Raw genomic sequence first — 17066 nt, forward strand, 5'->3', positions numbered from 1 at the left:
TTACCTGTGCCCGGTTTTGGCGAGGCACATGCCCGTGCGTGGCTCCCTCGGGCGCCGGCGGCCGCCCGCTTGGCATCGCGCTGGGGCGGCGGGACGGGCCCCGGGGCAGCCCGGGGAGCTGCCTCCTGCCTCCCGCACACCCCGCGAGTCGGTGGCTGGGCTCGGGCTGTAACCCAACCGCCGGGCTCACGGCGGCATGAATAATGCAAGGGATGCACCACGATGGCCCCGAGACTTTTCCGAAGGAGCAGGGAAGGGCCCCCGCTGCTGGGAGCGTCCCCCAAGACGGACACTGCGGAGGACGGCGCTGTCACCACCCCAAAACGAGACCCTGCCACCTCCCGGCCTCTCGGGGCTCCCTCTGCCCTTCCCTGGGGAATCGGTCTCTTCCTGCAGTCAGCACGGAGACGGATGAAGCCCAGGGATCCCTGAAGCCAAACGGCGGTGGCAGGAGAGAGGTGACAATTTTGCAGAGCCCAAGGCAGCAGGGACACAGCCAAGAGAAGCAACACAGGGGAGGAACCCGACACCGGTCCAAATCCCACAGCCCCACAGAAGCACTGAGGAGCCCAGAGCCCACAGGGATGCCCCCAGTGCCACACCAGGCAGGGTGGCAGGTACGGGCAGGGTGCCACATGTGCCCACACACAGCCAGGGAGGGGGTTTGTCTGTGCCACACGTGTGCCCCGCGGCGGTGCCAGCAGCCTCTTGGCACACACAGGTGCCCAGGCGTGGGGTGACCACATCAAATGTTAATGCCGGGGCTGGATTCCTGCAGCTGCAGCTCATCAAAGTTTAAGCAGCAGCAGTGGGAACTCACTGTCCTTCACAGATCACCTGTGGGCAGGGACAGCACCCACTGCACCCCCTTGCTGGGGGTATTTGGGGAGACCCAGGGGGGAGCAGCAGCATCAAGCTGACCAGGAGCTGGTGGAACCCAAGAACAAGCAGCACTTGCTGGACTGAACCCATCGGTGTCCCCCAGGACCAGGAATGCCCCATGGCTGGCATCTCCTGGAACTCTCTTCTCCCCAGCCTGGTGTCTCCCTGCCACATCTACAGCAGAGAAGCATCAGCCATGATCCGGTGGCTTTGCCTCCTCCGTGCATTGATTTCTGGGAGGGAGACACCTCAGTGGGGTCTGCACAGACAGTGGCTGCCCTGGAGTGCAGGGAGAGCAGAGGGATGGAGCAAGAGGAGAGGCATCTGACAGGTATTAGGAGAGAAACATAGGATCAGTGGGAAAAGAGCATCAGTAGAGCCCAAGCCACACGGAAGCACTGCCCCACAGGAGCCCCACCCGGCATGGGCACGGGCCACTCACAAGTCTGCCACGGGCACTGAGCCGTGTGGGGCCAATGGACCCTGCCCTGCCTGGGCACAGGTGCCTCCCCACACTGCCCCATCCCTCCTCCAGCATGGACACAAAGGGCCTGGGCACCACGATGTGGCAGGGAATCACCTCCGACACAAACACAGCCCCTCCTTCTCTGCTGGCAGTGAGCAAGGGGGTACCCAGCTGGCAAGAAGCTGCTGCAGCCTGCATCCCACCACTCGTGCAGTCCCTGCTGCCATCACACTGCCTCTATGGTCCCTACCTCCGTCCCTCCCAGGTAGGGCAGGGGGCCCTGCAGTGCTCTCGGTGCCCTGGGCACTGGCACAGCTCCCTGTGCCATTGCCATGGCTGTGCCCACGGTGCCTCCCTGCCCATGACAAGGGCTTTCCGAGAGGAGGAAGGAAGGGAGAAAGAGAGGGAGCTTCATCCCACACAGGTGCTGCCTTCCACAGTCTGAGCTCCCATACCAGACCCCCTCACACCTCCCCATGTTCCTCATCCTTGGGCACAGCCTTTGGCACAGCAGAGCTGGGAGAAAGGCATTCATTCCCAGATGCAGTGGAATGGTGGCAGATGCTGGAGGCTGGAGGGGAAACCCAAGGCCATGAACCCCAAACTGTGGGCACCCACACTTGGTGGTTGTTTCCAGGGTGCCTGGGCATGGCTGCATCCAGCAGCAGGACCTGACAGGGACTGTGGGTGCAAAACCTGGCAGTGAGGGGTCCTTGGGGTGGCAGTGGGTCCCTGGGGTGGCAACAGGAGAAGATGCCCAGAGCATCCTCTGACCGTGTCACTCCTGAACAGCTCCAGCCACGTGGGTGAGCCAGGGAAAGCCATCTCAGCCCAGGGACACAGGCTGGGACAGTCCCAGTCCCATTGCCACAGCCTGGGGCTGTGCCATGGCAGGATGCAGGGAGGGGATGGAGACAGTTCACCCTCCCCAGCCCCGCAGGACGCGCGGCTGCCCGACACTGTACCTTTGGAGTGTTCCTTTGGAGTGAACCATCGGCGGGCAGAGCTCCGGGGGCAGCAGCTCCGTGTCTCCAAGCGGGTCTGCGGTCACCAGCCGGCCCCGGGTCCGCTTACAGCCTGTTTCCAGTTACAGCCGGAGCAGGGCTCCGTGCCACCACACCACACCACGGCGGCCCCATCGCTGCCGTTCCTCCCGGGAGCTCTGTGCTCCGGCCCCAGGGAGTCAGCCTGGGCACCTCCCGGCTGCAGCAGCGCCTCTCACCATATCCCCTTCCCTGTCATCAGTTCTGCATCATTGCACATCCACTTTCAAACACCTGTGGGCAGGTGGGGCCACCCTGCTGCAGCTCTTGTCACTCCAGTCACAGCCCCAGGAGTGCGGAGAACACAGGGATAAGCTGGACCAAGCCAGCAATGTGACAGCAGCATGGACCTCCAAGTCCCTGGGGCAATGTGGGGTCTCTCCTTGCTCCCCTGAGCACCCATAACCCCCCTGACCTGGCTAATTTCCATCCCCTCCAGTTCCCCCCTCCAAATTGAGCATGGGGACCCAGCACATGGGCAATGCACAGCACATCCCTGCCTGCCAGCTGCTGCCTGCTGCCCACAAGGGAGGTGTTATGGGAGGAGAGAGGCCGGAGCAGATGCTGGAAGCACAGACCAGCTGGGCATGATGCTGGCGTGCACCCAGGAGTGCTGGCTGGCAGCCCGGGAGCCAGGTCACAGCCCTGGGCCATCACCTCAGTCCCAGAGCCGAGCCCAGGAGCTTTCCCAGGGCAAAACAGCCCCATGGAAAAAGGAGTGTGGGGAAGGGGTGGTAAGAGACCTGGGGCAGAGGGTCCTGGGGAAGGAGGGGGCATTCAGGGGAGGCTGCTCTGCTCTGCTCTGGAGGGCCGTGGAAACGTGGGGCTGTTGGGAAGGTGGGAGGCAGATGAGATGGGGGGATAAAGGCAGCAAGCACACGGGTAGGGGCAGGCAGGGACAGGCAGGGACAGGCAGGGACAGGCAGAGGCGAGAGGACACCACACACCCTGTCCCAGAGGATCTGAGCTGCAGCACTTGCCTAAGGACCAACATCACGCACAAAGGTCAGTCCGGCCAAGGCAGTGTGGCACCTGTGAGCCCAAGGGAAGTGCCACCCGGCTGGGGGACCCGCAGCCACTCACCTGGGGTAGCCAGCTCGCCTGCATGGCCCGGGGCTGGCCCGGTGCTCCTGGCTCCGCTCCCGCCAGGGACCATCCCTCCCCCGGAGCCGCGGGACCATCGGTGCAGCGCGGCAGCTGCAGGACCCGATGCATATTTGATGAGTGCTATTATTCTCATCTCCGCTCATGAGCGGAGGGATGGGAGCTGATCTTCCCTCGGCAGAGCTGGGGAGGGGCAGGGAAGCAGCGAGGGTCCTGTCCTCCCGTGGTCCCTGTCCCTTCCCTGGTGACGCAGCTGGACAGTCCCACAGCCCCTTCCCTTCTGGAATACAGATCTGCACTTCAGTGCGGCCCAGATGTGAACAGCTGGAAAATGGCCCTGACCCATTCCTGCCCCCAAACCAATGTGAGTTTAGGACAAGAAATCACTGGGACATGGGAACTGGGGACAAATGCACCCCCTCACACCCTTCTTCAAAGCTGGGTTGGGAGCAACCAGCTCCTGAGGCTCTGGCAGCCTCATACCAACAATACTGAACCACCCTCTCCTTCTCAGGCAAGCAGGGTATCTCCACCTCCCTTCACAAAGCTTCCTCCTCCCCATCCCAGCACTAGGTTCCCGCATCCCACCAAACTGGGGACCATTTTCCTGCAGCGATGGAGCCCGTGGCTCTCCCAAACGCGAGGGCAGCAAGAGCATCCTGCTGCAGCACCGGAGCCTCGAAAACCTCCCACTTCCTTCTCCTCCAGGCAGGCACGTCCCCGCCGTAATGCGGTGGGTATTTATTATGCTGATTCCTCAGAACTGCGAGGGCTTAACTGCAAATTACAATCAATAGCCCCAATCCCCTCGGGGCAGCTTCATCATTTAGCAGGCGCAACCAGAGGAATTCAAAACTATTTGCCAGCCATAAATCCTCCTCCCCGCAGCCCTCCCGAGCCGGCCCCGCGCCACCCGATGGCTGGTTGGGGTGACCCTTGTCAGCATTTGAGACAATTAAGCTGTCACTGCGGATCGTGACTCTTATATACAGCCCCGAGCGGCACTTGGGGATGTCACCATGATGGGGTGAGGGGAGCTGGCTGAGCTGAGCCCGCCGCAGCAACCGTCTCTCATTGAATTAAATGAATGTATTTGGAGGCAGAGTCGCTTTTTATTACCTTGCAAACGATTCCTGACTAAATTAATTTATAAGAAGGGTGTTCAGCCAATCAAACCTGCTCGATTGCCTGGAACAGGCATTTTAAACAGAGCACGCCTGGGGCCGCTGCTGGTTCCAGAGATGGAGGGTGGCTGATGGGCTGGAGCGAAGCTGATCCTCCCTGCTCCACACCTGGAGCGCTGTGCTCAGCCAGGGGAACGGCCCCAGGGATGGGGCAGGATGAGCACAGCCCTCTGGGAAGAGCAGAAATGAACCTGGAGATGGCTGGAAGAGCAGGGGAAGGGCAGGAGCTGCAGCACAGAGCATCAGCTGGACTGTTTGAGGGCGGCTTTCTCCGAGCATCACCCAGCCAAGGCTTCCCTCCTACAGCACAGAAATGCAGGGTGCTGCTGTTTTGGGAGCAAATCCACAGCTCCTGCCTCTACCCATCCTCCCAGAGAGAACAGCCCTTCCCTAAACACACAACAAGGAGTCTCTGAGCACATCTCCCTTTGGCAGCTCCACCACGGAGCTAAGGGGGGGTCAGGCCAATGCATAGAAACATCATAGAATCACCACAGAACAGTTTGGGTTGGAAGGGACCTTAAAGCTCATCCTGTTCCAAGCCCCTGCCATGGGACACCGTCCACTACCCCAGGTTGCTCCAAGTCATGTCCAACCTGGCCTTGGACACTTCCAGGGATGGGGCAGCCACAGCTTCTCTGGGCAACCTGTGCCAGGGCCTCACCACCCTCACAGGGAGGAATGTCCTCCTAACATCTAATCTGTATCTCCCCTGTCAATTTAAAACCACGCCCTTTGTCCTATCACTGTCTGCTCATGTAAAAATTCCCCCTCCACCATTTTAATAAGCTCCCCTTCAATACTGAAATGCTGCAAATTCCATAAACCCCAGGAGGCTCCAGTACAACCCCAACGCTGCAGCAGATTCTCCCCTCGCCCTTTGGATCTTGCCTCCTCAGGATTCAGAGATGTCCATGCAAACCCACCCCTGCACGAACTGCAACGTTTGCAGCTTTTTAACATCAGTGCAGAACAATTAGGGAAGCGCCTGGAAGAAGGAATACTGCAATTAAATGGTGCATTTTCAAGTGCAGCTATAAACTCGCTGCCAAAAAAGCTACTCTCACTGAAAAAAGAAGTTGGCTTCTTCTAGCTTCACTATTTTTACTTCATCCCCATTCCGATTTTAATCATGGATCAGTTCATTTTGAACAGGAAAAAATGCCCATTTTCCTAAATGAGGCTAATTAGGCAGAGGGGGTTTTAACAATATGCTAAAATCAATTTGGAACCCAAACACAATGAGGTAGCATCAACTACCAAGAATAGGAATTAGCAGGTAAAACTGTGCATTCAGCCTCACACCAAGCACCTCCCCAGCTCCCTGCACTACCTGGGCTGAGGATGAAGCCCTGTCAGCAGTTCTGGCTGCCCAGCTCCATGCTGAGCCTTGGCAGCCTCCAGAATTTTGAGGGAAAAGTCAGAAACTCAGGGACAAAATGAAACCAAAAGTCTTTGTGAGGGCAATTCTGCCTGTGTGACCTTCACAGGAAATGGGAAGGGTGAGTTAATGTGCTGGAACAGCATCCCACCCAGCTCACACCAGGAAGGGCCTGTTTTCCACTGCCAGCTCAGGGATAATGTGGATAATTTGGAGCTCGTTCCCCACTCGCTGCCTCTGCATTCAGGGTTTGCTCTGTGCTCCAGCTGTGAACAAAGCCAGGAACAGGGAAGAGGACTTACAGACTTCAAAGTCACCTTCTTAGCTTGTGTGTATAACATCTATTTATCTCCCATCACCAGCCTCTTGCAGGCACTTGACCTTCTACTCCCCCCTACAACCTCCTGCGACAGCATCCAGGATTCCTCGGGTGGCTGGAGGTAAAACAGAGCGTTAGGAAACACACCAAACCATCCACCCACCGTTCACATGAAATAGCAACTTTTTATTTTCTCAAATAAAATAATCCTTCCATTTCTGCTCCATCAGGTTGTGAGGGGTGGGGAGGAGCAGGGAGGAGGGAGGAGCCCTGCTCAGACAGGTGTCACACCTGTCCTCACAGTTGCTCATCCACATCAGACCTTTTCCAATGAAAGAAAATAAAAGCTATTGGCAGCTCTTGATCCCAGAAGGCAAGAGCTGTCCTCTATCAGGCACTCTGAATTATTTAGCAACGGTATTCAATGGAAAAGCATGATTAGAAAAATCCCAGACTTCTGATGAACAATATCCAGACAAGCAACAATGTTTAACAGGGCTGGCGTAAAAACCCATGGCATGGGATGGTACCTTGAGCTCCAAAGAGCTGTGACTGGAATTCAGGGGCATGGTTAAGAAGAAGTCCAGCTTGGGGACTAACAGGCAGGACAACTCCTGCCCAAGAGAGCAGGAAGCTCCCAGGGCAGCTCCTCGATGAGTGATATGCCAGAAGTGAATCCTCACTGCAGACTGTGGCTCTTGGATCGTACCCTGCTGCAGTTTGGCCAAGATAATCGTTCATTAACAGTTTAATTTCTCATCTCTCAGTACCAGTTGGACCAGGATGTCCTACAAACCCCACTGCAGGGCTAAGAGAGGCACAGAGTGCCAGGTTTTAATGTTAATTGAGGTGGGACCATTATAAATTGGGGCTGTCTCGGCTGCAGATGAGTCCAAGGAGCAGGGAAGGGAGAACTTTGATTCTGTTTCAGATCAATGCTTAAATTAAGTGAATGGATGAGCAGCAAAGCATCAGCAATGTTCTCTCAGCCCAAAGCACAGGGCCAGATTGGTTGACACCAACCCAAACACTTTCCTGGGGAGGTGAGCACGTGGATCTCTGTGCAAACCCTACAAGAGGAAGGACACTGCTGGATGTGGGAACTGTGTCCTAGAAGAACTGGTTCCCTTTTAATTTTTAAGAAACATTACTTGGCCTGAAACACTGCGAGATGGAAACCCATCTTCCCCATCCCCACCTGCAAGCACAGTAGCCTTGTTTTCTGCCTTCCTCCAACAGAAGGAGCTTCACAGAAGCTTTCTTGGCTGTGGAACACGTCTCCCTTTTCCTTTTTCTTTATTTTTTCTTTTTTTGTGTGTGTGTTTTGTTTTGTTTCTATGTCAGTTCCAATTTGCAGTGATTAAAGACAAGGCCAGGCACCAGCAGAGTTACTTCTTTACGATCTGAATGACATCCTCATGCTCCATCATATGGGTTAAGCCCACTCTTTGAGGGCTGTACTTTGTGCTTGTCCCCTTTAAAGCAAAAAATGGGGAAAAGGATTAGGAGAAGCCCAGTCAGAGACACCTGAGGACAGGAATTCCATTAGCTGTCAAACACTTACCCACACCAAGGCATATTTGAACTGGCTGGCTAATGATCTGTGAATCCGATGGCACTGCAAGACAAACAGGCAGAAGGTGAAGTATTTAATGGCATCTCTTTGCAAACAACTTTTTCAATATCCAGGAACTAAAAGACATGAAGGTCTGTGTCAGAAATTACAATAATGACTTTAAGAGCCAGTTAACAGCACTTGAAACAATACAGTACAGACACAGGAATCACCAGCCCACAAAAATCCCCCTTCCACTGCTTCCATGTGCTTTTCACTGGGCTGCTTTCAATAATTATTGTTTAAACCTTGCACAGCAGCTGTGAAAGAAACCTGAGGCAGATAAAAATCAATCAAGGCAACAAAAGGAGAAGCCCAACTAAACACTGACAGGTCCTGAGCTTTATGAAGCACAAATCACAGCAGGTCCAAGAGGAACCTGTGCCTTCTGCACACAGGGAAATGTAAAACATGCAGAAAAATTACCACATGCTCCACAGAGGCCCCTTTCCGTAGAATAATGGCATCTGTAAAGTCTGGTCTCTCTGTGGAGAAGCAGAAGGGAGGGAAAAAAGCATGGGATTTTCATCAAGTGTGTTCTAATATGCTGACTATCTCACATCACCCTGCGCTTACTACTCCTAAATTCCTTCTCCCTGCTCCCAGACTGAACAGGTTTCCAGTGGCTGAAAGCATCAAATCAGTTCTCCACTACCCTCAAGTGCAGTTACCCACACCACAGCCAGCAGCTTCCTCACAGCCCACCTGATCCAACTCCATCCCAGGCACTTGACTTATGACAAACAAAACCACCCAAAGCAAAACACACCCGCTCAAGGAAAACCAAACTTCCCCAGATTTCAATGCTTAGCAAGCTCAGAGAAAGTTCCTTCATCTCCCCATATCCACCCAAGTTCAGCTGTTCACAACCAACCTGGAAAGGTTATAGATGTGCCTTAATCAGTGGGAGAAGCTGCAAGGAGATTATAAAGCAAAAGGAGGATCAAAGGCACTGCCAAGGGCATAGGAATCATCAAACTACTTGCAGTAGGAACAGGAAACTTCTTCTGAGTTGTGATGGGCTGAACTGTTCATCACAGCGTGCATAACAAGGAAGAAAGCTGTGAACTTGCACACTTTATTTCCTTGTATTATCATGCAAAGACTTATTAAAATTCGGCCCTTGTAAGACAGAATAGGAGGGCTGTGGGGGGATCCACACATGGCAGGATTAGATGGAGCAGAAAGCTCTTCTCAGGAGCTGAAAGCTGGTGAGGGAGAGCATAATTCCAGCATTTGCAAGGCACAAGCCCTGCTGGCAGCCTGTCTGTCTTTGATGAGTAGCAGCCTTTGTGCTTTTCAACCCTTCTGTTCAGCTCATGGTCATCACTTACGTCCTCGTTTCTTGGTATAGATGCAGGTAAGTGCCAGGTATTCCCAGAGCTTTTCCAGCAAGTAATCCAGGTTCAGTTTCATGCCACAGCTGCAAAACACCAGGAACATCTGTTGTGATTTAGAGATCCAGGAGAACAAGGTGAACTGTCTTATCAAAGTGCTGGGGAATGAGGGAAGAGTCTTTAATGATGCCAGGAAAGGAAAAACACAAGGTGAAATGGCCTTAAGCTGAAGGAGGGCAGGGTTAGAGTAGATACTAGGAAGAAATTCCTTACTGTGAGGGTGGAGAGCCCTGGCACAGGTTGCCCAGAGAAGCTGTGGCTGCCCCATCCCTGGAAGTGTCCAAGGCCAGGTTGGATGGGGCTTGGAGCAACCTGGGCTAGTGGAAGGTGTCCCTGCCCATGGCAGGGGGTGGAACTGGATGAGCTTTAACCCAAACCATTCCATGATTCTATGAAATAAATCAGGCTTCCAGAAGGGTGAGCAGCTTTGAAGTAGCAAAGCTCCATCAGAAATATCAGCACTTCTAAGGAAACAAGCTAGACAGGAGACATCATGGAGAAGCCAAGCTGCCTGCCTCTCCAGGGGAAAAAAGTCTGGAAAAATCTGCACAGCAACACTGCTGCTCAGCCCAGCAGCCCTGGGAGAAGCCACTTTCTGGGAGAAGCTGGAGGAAGGGGTGTGAAATGACCCAGCACAGCATGAGACCAGCACAAAAGGCAGTGTGACAGCTCCTACCTGATGACGACACTGTGGGGCCTCCGAGCAAGACGATCCACTTCCTCCATGGATATCTGGTCAATCTTGTTATAAACCTAAACCAAAGGGAAAACAAGACAGCCCTTAGGAAGGCAGTTCAGCAACACTGTAACACATGCACATGTAGGTATAACAACCTACAGCTGAAACAGAAATGCAGATCCTGTCAGAGGATAAGCCAAGGCTCTCAGTAAAACCAACCGTTGAAATTCAGAAGCCTGAATATAATTTTTGGCCTTTTAAAATTCTCCCTTTGGGATGACTTGGAACACATTCTCCCATGGTTTTTATTTCATACAGACCCAGTGGCTACAAACGGAGCTCTTAAGGGAACTCTGGCACACAAGGGACCAGCAGTGGAAAGCCAAGCACGGAGCTGGCAGCAGGGGAATTGGAAGTTCCACACGTGGGATCAAACTCCCAGCACCAGGACTGGCAGCTGCGCTGCTCCAGGGCAGCATCAGCCACAAGAGGGCCCAGGGAACACACACAGCATGGCTGCATATCCAAAGCTTATAAAAAAACTCCCCGTTGAGCCATTTTCCACCTCTTAAACCCCAAATTGTTATTGTTTTAGGAGCCAGGAACAAGGGCATGGAGTGATAGGACTAAGGGGAATGGCTTTACACTGAGAGGGCAGGGTTAGATGGAATAGCAGGAAGAAATTCTTCCCTGTGAGGGTGGTGAGGCCCTGGCACAGGTTGCCCAGAGAAGCTGTGGCTGCCCCATCCCTGGAAGTGTCCAAGGCCGGGCTGGACAGGGCTTGGAGCAACCTGGGATAGTGGAAGGTGTCCCTGTCCATGGCAGGGGGGTGGAACAAGATGAGCCTTAAGGTCCCTTCCAACCCAAACCATGCCATGATTCTGTGAAGATCCAATGTTTCCTCTGGCAGAGAAAGGAGATGCTGGATGTAACAGAAGCCTGAGATACTCACATAGAGGCAAGGCATGTAGACCCTGTTGCCTACAATCACATCAATGAACTCATCAGGGGAACAATCCTCTCTGAACAGGACCTCAGCATTGAAGATTTCTGAGGTGAACATTGTCAAGGCCCAAATCCCAACACAATTCTGCAACCACTGCGAGCCCCAGGCTGAGCTCCCTCGGGAGAACCAGCACCAAAGTGACACCAAGGCTGTCCCACAGCAGGAACCACTGCAATCATGACCTGCTGATGGCTGAAGGGTGTCCTGCTTCAGGAAAGGATACTGTATTCATGGAGGATGAGCTGCACCAGCTTCTCGGAGCACTGAGTCAACGTGACAGTGGAGTTGAAGGAGATGCCTCCACCCTTCTTGGGCTACAGGAGGCAATGAAGCAACATGAGAATATTCTGCAAAATCGTCAGCCCCCCTCAGCCTGTGCAACACGAGGGGCAGCACACAGTGAGCTGGGCTTTGAGCAGGCAGCCAGCCACCTGCAGGAGCTCAGGAAGCCTCACCTTGAAGTAGATATTTGGTTTGCTTTTGTTCAGCCGGATTCCTACAGATTCCAGTTCTTTCTCCAGCAGGGCCCTGCAGGGACACTGCATGTCAGTACCTGTGAGGCTGAGCGTGGCCAGGTGACACCCAGACCTTTCCTCTTTCACTTCTGTGTTGAGAAAGCCCTGCCAAAAGTTTTCACTACAACCTAAAACCCACCTAATGCAGGCCAGAGTCTGTGGTGGAGATCCTGGTTGACATTCCCATCTCTGACAGCCATCCTGTGGGAATGATCCTTCAGCTGAGAACCCAAGCCAGTCAGCTATGACGCTTCTCATAGAGTACAACCTCCATCTCATATCTAATAGCTTAAGCACTCATTCCCCAAGTGCTCTCTACAACCCCTCAGGGAGCTGTGGCACATTTCCTGGGCACATGGGAAGCCCTAAGCCCACCCCCCTTGCCCAGCACACACTCACCTCTGCACCTCCCCCTTGGTGGCATCCAGCATCATGATAACAACATCTGCTGTCCTGGCAACAGCGATCACCTGCCGACCTCTGCCCTTCCCTGGGGAAACAGCAGGTGGATGTGCATCAGCAAGAGGAAACAGCCATGAGTTCCATGACAGGTGGGGACTCCTGCCCTGTGAAGCAGCTTGGAAGCGAGGAAAAAGGCCCTGCAGGGCTGCCCTGGCTGCAGTCAATTGTGGGCAGCACAGAGCTCACTCACAACAGGGGTGTGGGCCTGGGACACCTGTGCAGAGGGACTACACTTTCTGGTCAAAAAGGAGAGAGATCTTATTAACCAGGCCATGCTCCTCCAAAAAGAGACCATTAGGAGATTTTCTAAAGTTTCCTAAGGCATCTTCTGGCACTGATCTCTTCTTTCTGGTGACCAGTGACCGGACCTGAGGGAACAGCTCCCCCTGTGTCAGGGCAGGTTTAGGTTGGATCTCAGGAAAAGGTTCTTCCCCCAGAGGGTGGTTGGGCACTAAACAGGCTCCCCAGGGCAGTGGGCACGGCCCCAAGGCTGCCAGAGCTCCAGGAGTGTTTGGACAATGCTCTCAGGGACAGGGTGGGATTGTTGGGGTGTCCTGTGCAGACCCAGGAGCTGGACTGGATGGTCCTTGTGGGTCCCTCCCAACTCAGGATATTCCATGACTCTATGATTTCCTAAGCTGTCTTCAGACATGCCCAGGCAATCAGGACAATGACAATGCAGAGAGACAAAGCCAATATCTCTTCCCAGAATCAGGAGTCATGGGAGGACTGGCAGGAATTCAGAGAATTAGTCAAATGAGGTTACTGTTTAGCTGTAATTCCCCCCTCCACCTCTCCAGCATCTTTCTTTAGATTTCCTCAGTACCAGAAAACAGATGAGCCAGATAACACCCAGGCAAGGAGGTGAGAAGTGACTGGCTGGCTTTGGCTCCCACCTCCAGAAAAGCATCCTTCTGCTACGTATAGACCCTTATGTCAGCTCAGGGATAGGAATTGTGCCTCACGTAGGATCAAGGACTCTAAGATTTGGAAAGCCAATGTGGGAACTCTTGGCCCAGAAATCTGTGAATGCCTGAGACACCCAGGGGCACTGCTGAGGGCAAACCCCTCCTTTTCATGAACACAGAGATGGGCCAACCTTGTGCTGCTCCTTCGATGATTCCAGGCAGATCCAGCAGCTGAATATTGGCTCCTTTGTACTGAAAAGGAAACAGAAGGATGGGAAGTTGAAAGGTTTTTGCAGGGCACCTGAGCTGCCTTGAAAGCCCCAAGCACATGCTGGGGTCCAAATCTTGTGGAGAGTGGACTGGATGGAGCTGGCAGAGCAGGGGAACTCTGCACAAAGCTGATATCTCTGTTCTGGGGCAACTTCCAGAGCATTTGCTACAAGCTGTGCTCAGTGCACACAGCTATATGTGAGGTCCTGACCCCCTAAAGCCTCCCATGACTGCAGCTGGACAAAGCACCAGGAAAAGAGCATTGCAGTCATGTTATCCTGAGCTGGTGAAGAGGAAAGGAAAGGAAAAACAGCCCTTACTTTCTTGGTCTAACGAGAAAAGTCAATAATGAGCAAGTGCCACATCTCCTACTATGATGGTTCAGAACTATTCAGGTGTGTTGCAGGTCTTACAATACCAGGGGAAACACAGGAGGTTCCCATTCCTCAGATCTGCAGGGCATTGGCTTTCAGCTCACAGCTGTGTTTGGATGTGTTACACTATTTATGCCCCTTTTCACACCACTACAGCTACTTTCATTATTTAACTCCCCCTTCCATCCTGACCCAGATTTCCTCACTACTCCTGGACACTTTTCAGTTTGGTAGCCTTTATCATTTGCTTTACTGATGGATGCTTAGGCCACCACTAACAAAACTCCTCAAGGACAGGAGGAGCTGCATTTTGCTTCAGAACTGACCACAGTACAGATTGCCTCTTTTAAAGTTTCATTAAAAACAAATCTGTCAAGGTTTGCAGCCATCTGCTCACTGGCACCGACAGCAGTTATACAAACTTCAGTTGAGCATTGTTGTATTGCTCTGACCAGTCAAACAGCAGCACACAAATCTTGATCAGGCAGTCAATCCTGAAGAGTTATGGAGTTTAGGGAAGAGCTAAATCAGCACTGCAGGCTGCAGAAGCCCTGAAACCCCAAGCACTCAAGATCTCCTAAAGCTTAAAGTGAAATTCAGCACAGACCTTTGGATGTCTCTGCTCCTTAGTGGCACACATGGAACTGGTGCAAATACACATTTACACAGCTGGGTTTCCAAACACTACTATGCCAAAGGGAGGAGAATCCCACTTACCTCTATGACTCCTGGGATACAGGTCAGTGTGGTGAACTCGTACGACGCGGCTTCGCTGGCAGTTGAGGTCATTAAACTCAAAAACGTGGACTGAAAGGCAAGAGATCACCATCACTAGAGACGGGCAAGTGAAAAGGCAAAACAAGTGACACCAAAGGGGTCCTCAGCCTGTGGGAATTATGGCTGTTCCAAGGGAGTGAGGTGGTGACACTGTCACAGAACAGAAGCAAATCCTTTACTCCCCCCTCTCTCCTCAGCAGTGCTGGGGCTGGGCAAGAACGAGTTTCAGGCCATTACCACAGAGCACAGACCATGGAATCAGAGAATATCCTGAGTTGGAAGGGACCCATCAGGATCATCAAAGTCTAATTCTTTGTCCTGCCCCAAGAATCCCACCCTGTGATTCTCCACACAGATTAAGGAACATTTCCCTAGCTCCAACTTTCAGCTCCCAGAGTACAAAAACCTCCTCTGAACTCACGGCAAGGTCAAAGATGAAGAAAACATGGATGAGGTTGCCCAGAGAGGCTGTGGCTGGCCCATCCCTGCAAGTGTCCAAGGCCAGGGAATTGGAGCAAACTGGGAGAGTGGAAGGTGTCCCTGCCCATGGCAGGGGATGGAACAAGACAATGGAATCATGGAAGAGTTTGGGTTGGAAGGGACCTCAAAGCTCATCTCATTCCACCCCCCTTTCCATGGGCAGGGACACCTTCCACTAGCCCAGGTTGATACAAGTCCTGTCCAACCTGGCCTTGGACAGTTTGAGGGATGGGGCAGCCACAACTTCTCTGGGCAACCTGTGCCAGGGCCTCACCACCCTCACAGGGAAAAATTTCCTCTGTATGTCTAACCTAAATTTCTCTTCTTTCAGTCTGAACCCATTCCCTTGTCCTGTCACTACAGTTCCTGATGAACAGTCCCTCTCCAGCTTCCCTGGAGTCCCTTCAGATCCTGGAAGGTGCTTTGAGGATCTCCACACAACCTTCCCTCCTCAGGCTGAACATCCCCAGCTCTCTCAGCCTGTCTCCATAGCAGAGGTGCTCTAGTCCCCTTATCAACTTTGTGGCCTCCTCTGGACTTGCTCCAACAGCTCCACATCCTCCTTACATCGGGTGCACCAGACTGCACACACTATTCCAGCCGGGATCTCACGGGATGAGCTTTTAAGTCCTTCCAACCCAAACCATTCCTTGATTCTGTGATTCCAAATCTGCTTTGCAGCCACTGCAAACCACAGGAGCCTGGAAACAGAGACCCTGACTGACCTTGCCCACGGAAGGAAACCCGATCAGTGCCACGCGGGCATCTCCCGATTTCATCACATCGAAGCCCTCGCCCTTGGCTGCCGGGGACTTGGAGGGTTCCAGCAGCTGAGCTCTGTACTTGGCAAGCTTCGCCTTCAGCAGCCCCAGGTGGTACTCAGTGGCTGGAATGACACAAACACAGCAGAAAGTTGCTGATAATCTACTTCTGGAAGTAAGAACCTTCCTAAAAGTAGATGCTGTGGATCTTGGTCAATGCCTTCGCCGCTGTCGGGCACAACGCTGCCCCCAGGGTGTTCTGTCACCTTTTGGGACACTGGGCATGGAGAGGAAACCTTCCAGGGACTGCACAAAGTCAGAATTGAGGGAAACAGCCAAAAAATTACCCAAGTGAAAGGAGCAAGGCAGAGGGAGAGCAGGTGCAGGAATGAAGGGCTGAAGGGAGCCAGTTCAGGAGGGAGAGACCAGAGTGGGAAGAGCCACTCCTGGGAAAAGGCTCCTCCTCACACGTGGTCACTTTCAGCACTCCAAAACCACAGGATTACCTTCCCCTGCTCTTGACAACTTTTAGAGACACATTTAACTCAGAGCTCACATGTGTGGCAGTACTTTACTGCCTCATTCTTAGCAGAACATCTGAATTCACACCTGATCCAGAAAAAATGAAGGCAGTTGTTTCCCTCTGTAACAGTGAAGGGCTGTAAGCTCAAACCAGGAGATTACAGGTTTTACTGATTTTTATTTCTACTATTTACTGCAGCCTAAAGACCCCCTCCCAAATCTCCAGCAGCAGCTCTGGCAGAATCCATGGGGAGTTCAGCTCTCCAGGCCCCTCTTTAAATGAAAACATTCAAACACCAGCTCAGGGACTCCCCAGCAACAACTGGGGGGGCATGGGGCAGGAAAGGGTCCCACCCTCCCTCCCATCCCCAGGGCTCACCCTGCTCCTCAACCTGATCCAGCCCCCAACACCCCCCATCCAGCCCCCTGTGCCCCCACAGACCCCACAGCTTCACAAATCACCCCAATCCCACCTCCACCATGGCCCTGACACCTCTTCACATGGACCCCCTTTCAGCCCCCCATAAAACACAACTCCATCTTCCCTCGGCCCCCCTTCCAGTCTCCCCACAGCCCCGGTCACTGCTTTCCCCAGGCCCCCCTCCCAGACCCCCATAACCCCCAGTCCTCTCTTCCATCAGACCCCTTCCTAGCCCTCCCATAACCCCCAGCACCCTCTTCTGGACTCTCTCTCAGCCCCCCCATAACCCTCAGGCCCCCACATCCCCACCCCCTTCCCCTCCCAGCCCCTCAAACCCCACGTGCTCCCCCACTCCCTCACACCCCCAGCCTCCCATAACCCTTAGCCCTCTCTTCCCCTGGACCCCCTCCCAGCCCCCCATCCCCCTCAGCGCCCCCAATACCCCTCACTCCCCTAACATCCCATCCCCTCATCACCCTCACCCTCTCCCAGCCCCCCCC

The 17066-nt window shown here is 53.6% G+C and overlaps 1 protein-coding gene across 1 annotated transcript in view; it reads right to left on the bottom strand.

The window, feature by feature from the left end:
• Positions 1-6544: 6544 nt before the first annotated feature.
• DRG2 (developmentally regulated GTP binding protein 2) overlaps positions 6545-17066 on the bottom strand; it is a 13742-nt gene continuing 3220 nt past the window's right edge. Inside the window, exons 2-13 of the mRNA XM_027683587.1 lie at positions 15588-15748; positions 14323-14412; positions 13153-13213; positions 11991-12081; positions 11532-11604; positions 11300-11390; positions 11023-11120; positions 10068-10144; positions 9329-9417; positions 8421-8479; positions 7944-7997; positions 6545-7854 (exon numbers count right to left, since the gene is read on the bottom strand). Of these exons, the coding sequence (XP_027539388.1) occupies positions 7768-7854; positions 7944-7997; positions 8421-8479; positions 9329-9417; positions 10068-10144; positions 11023-11120; positions 11300-11390; positions 11532-11604; positions 11991-12081; positions 13153-13213; positions 14323-14412; positions 15588-15748 (1031 nt within the window). The 3' untranslated portion in view covers positions 6545-7767. The remainder of the gene's footprint in view (positions 7855-7943; positions 7998-8420; positions 8480-9328; positions 9418-10067; positions 10145-11022; positions 11121-11299; positions 11391-11531; positions 11605-11990; positions 12082-13152; positions 13214-14322; positions 14413-15587; positions 15749-17066) is intronic.

This window comes from Neopelma chrysocephalum, unplaced genomic scaffold (assembly GCF_003984885.1).
Source record: "Neopelma chrysocephalum unplaced genomic scaffold, ASM398488v2 Primary Assembly neopelma1_65, whole genome shotgun sequence".
NCBI classification, from domain to species: Eukaryota; Metazoa; Chordata; class Aves; order Passeriformes; family Pipridae; genus Neopelma; species Neopelma chrysocephalum.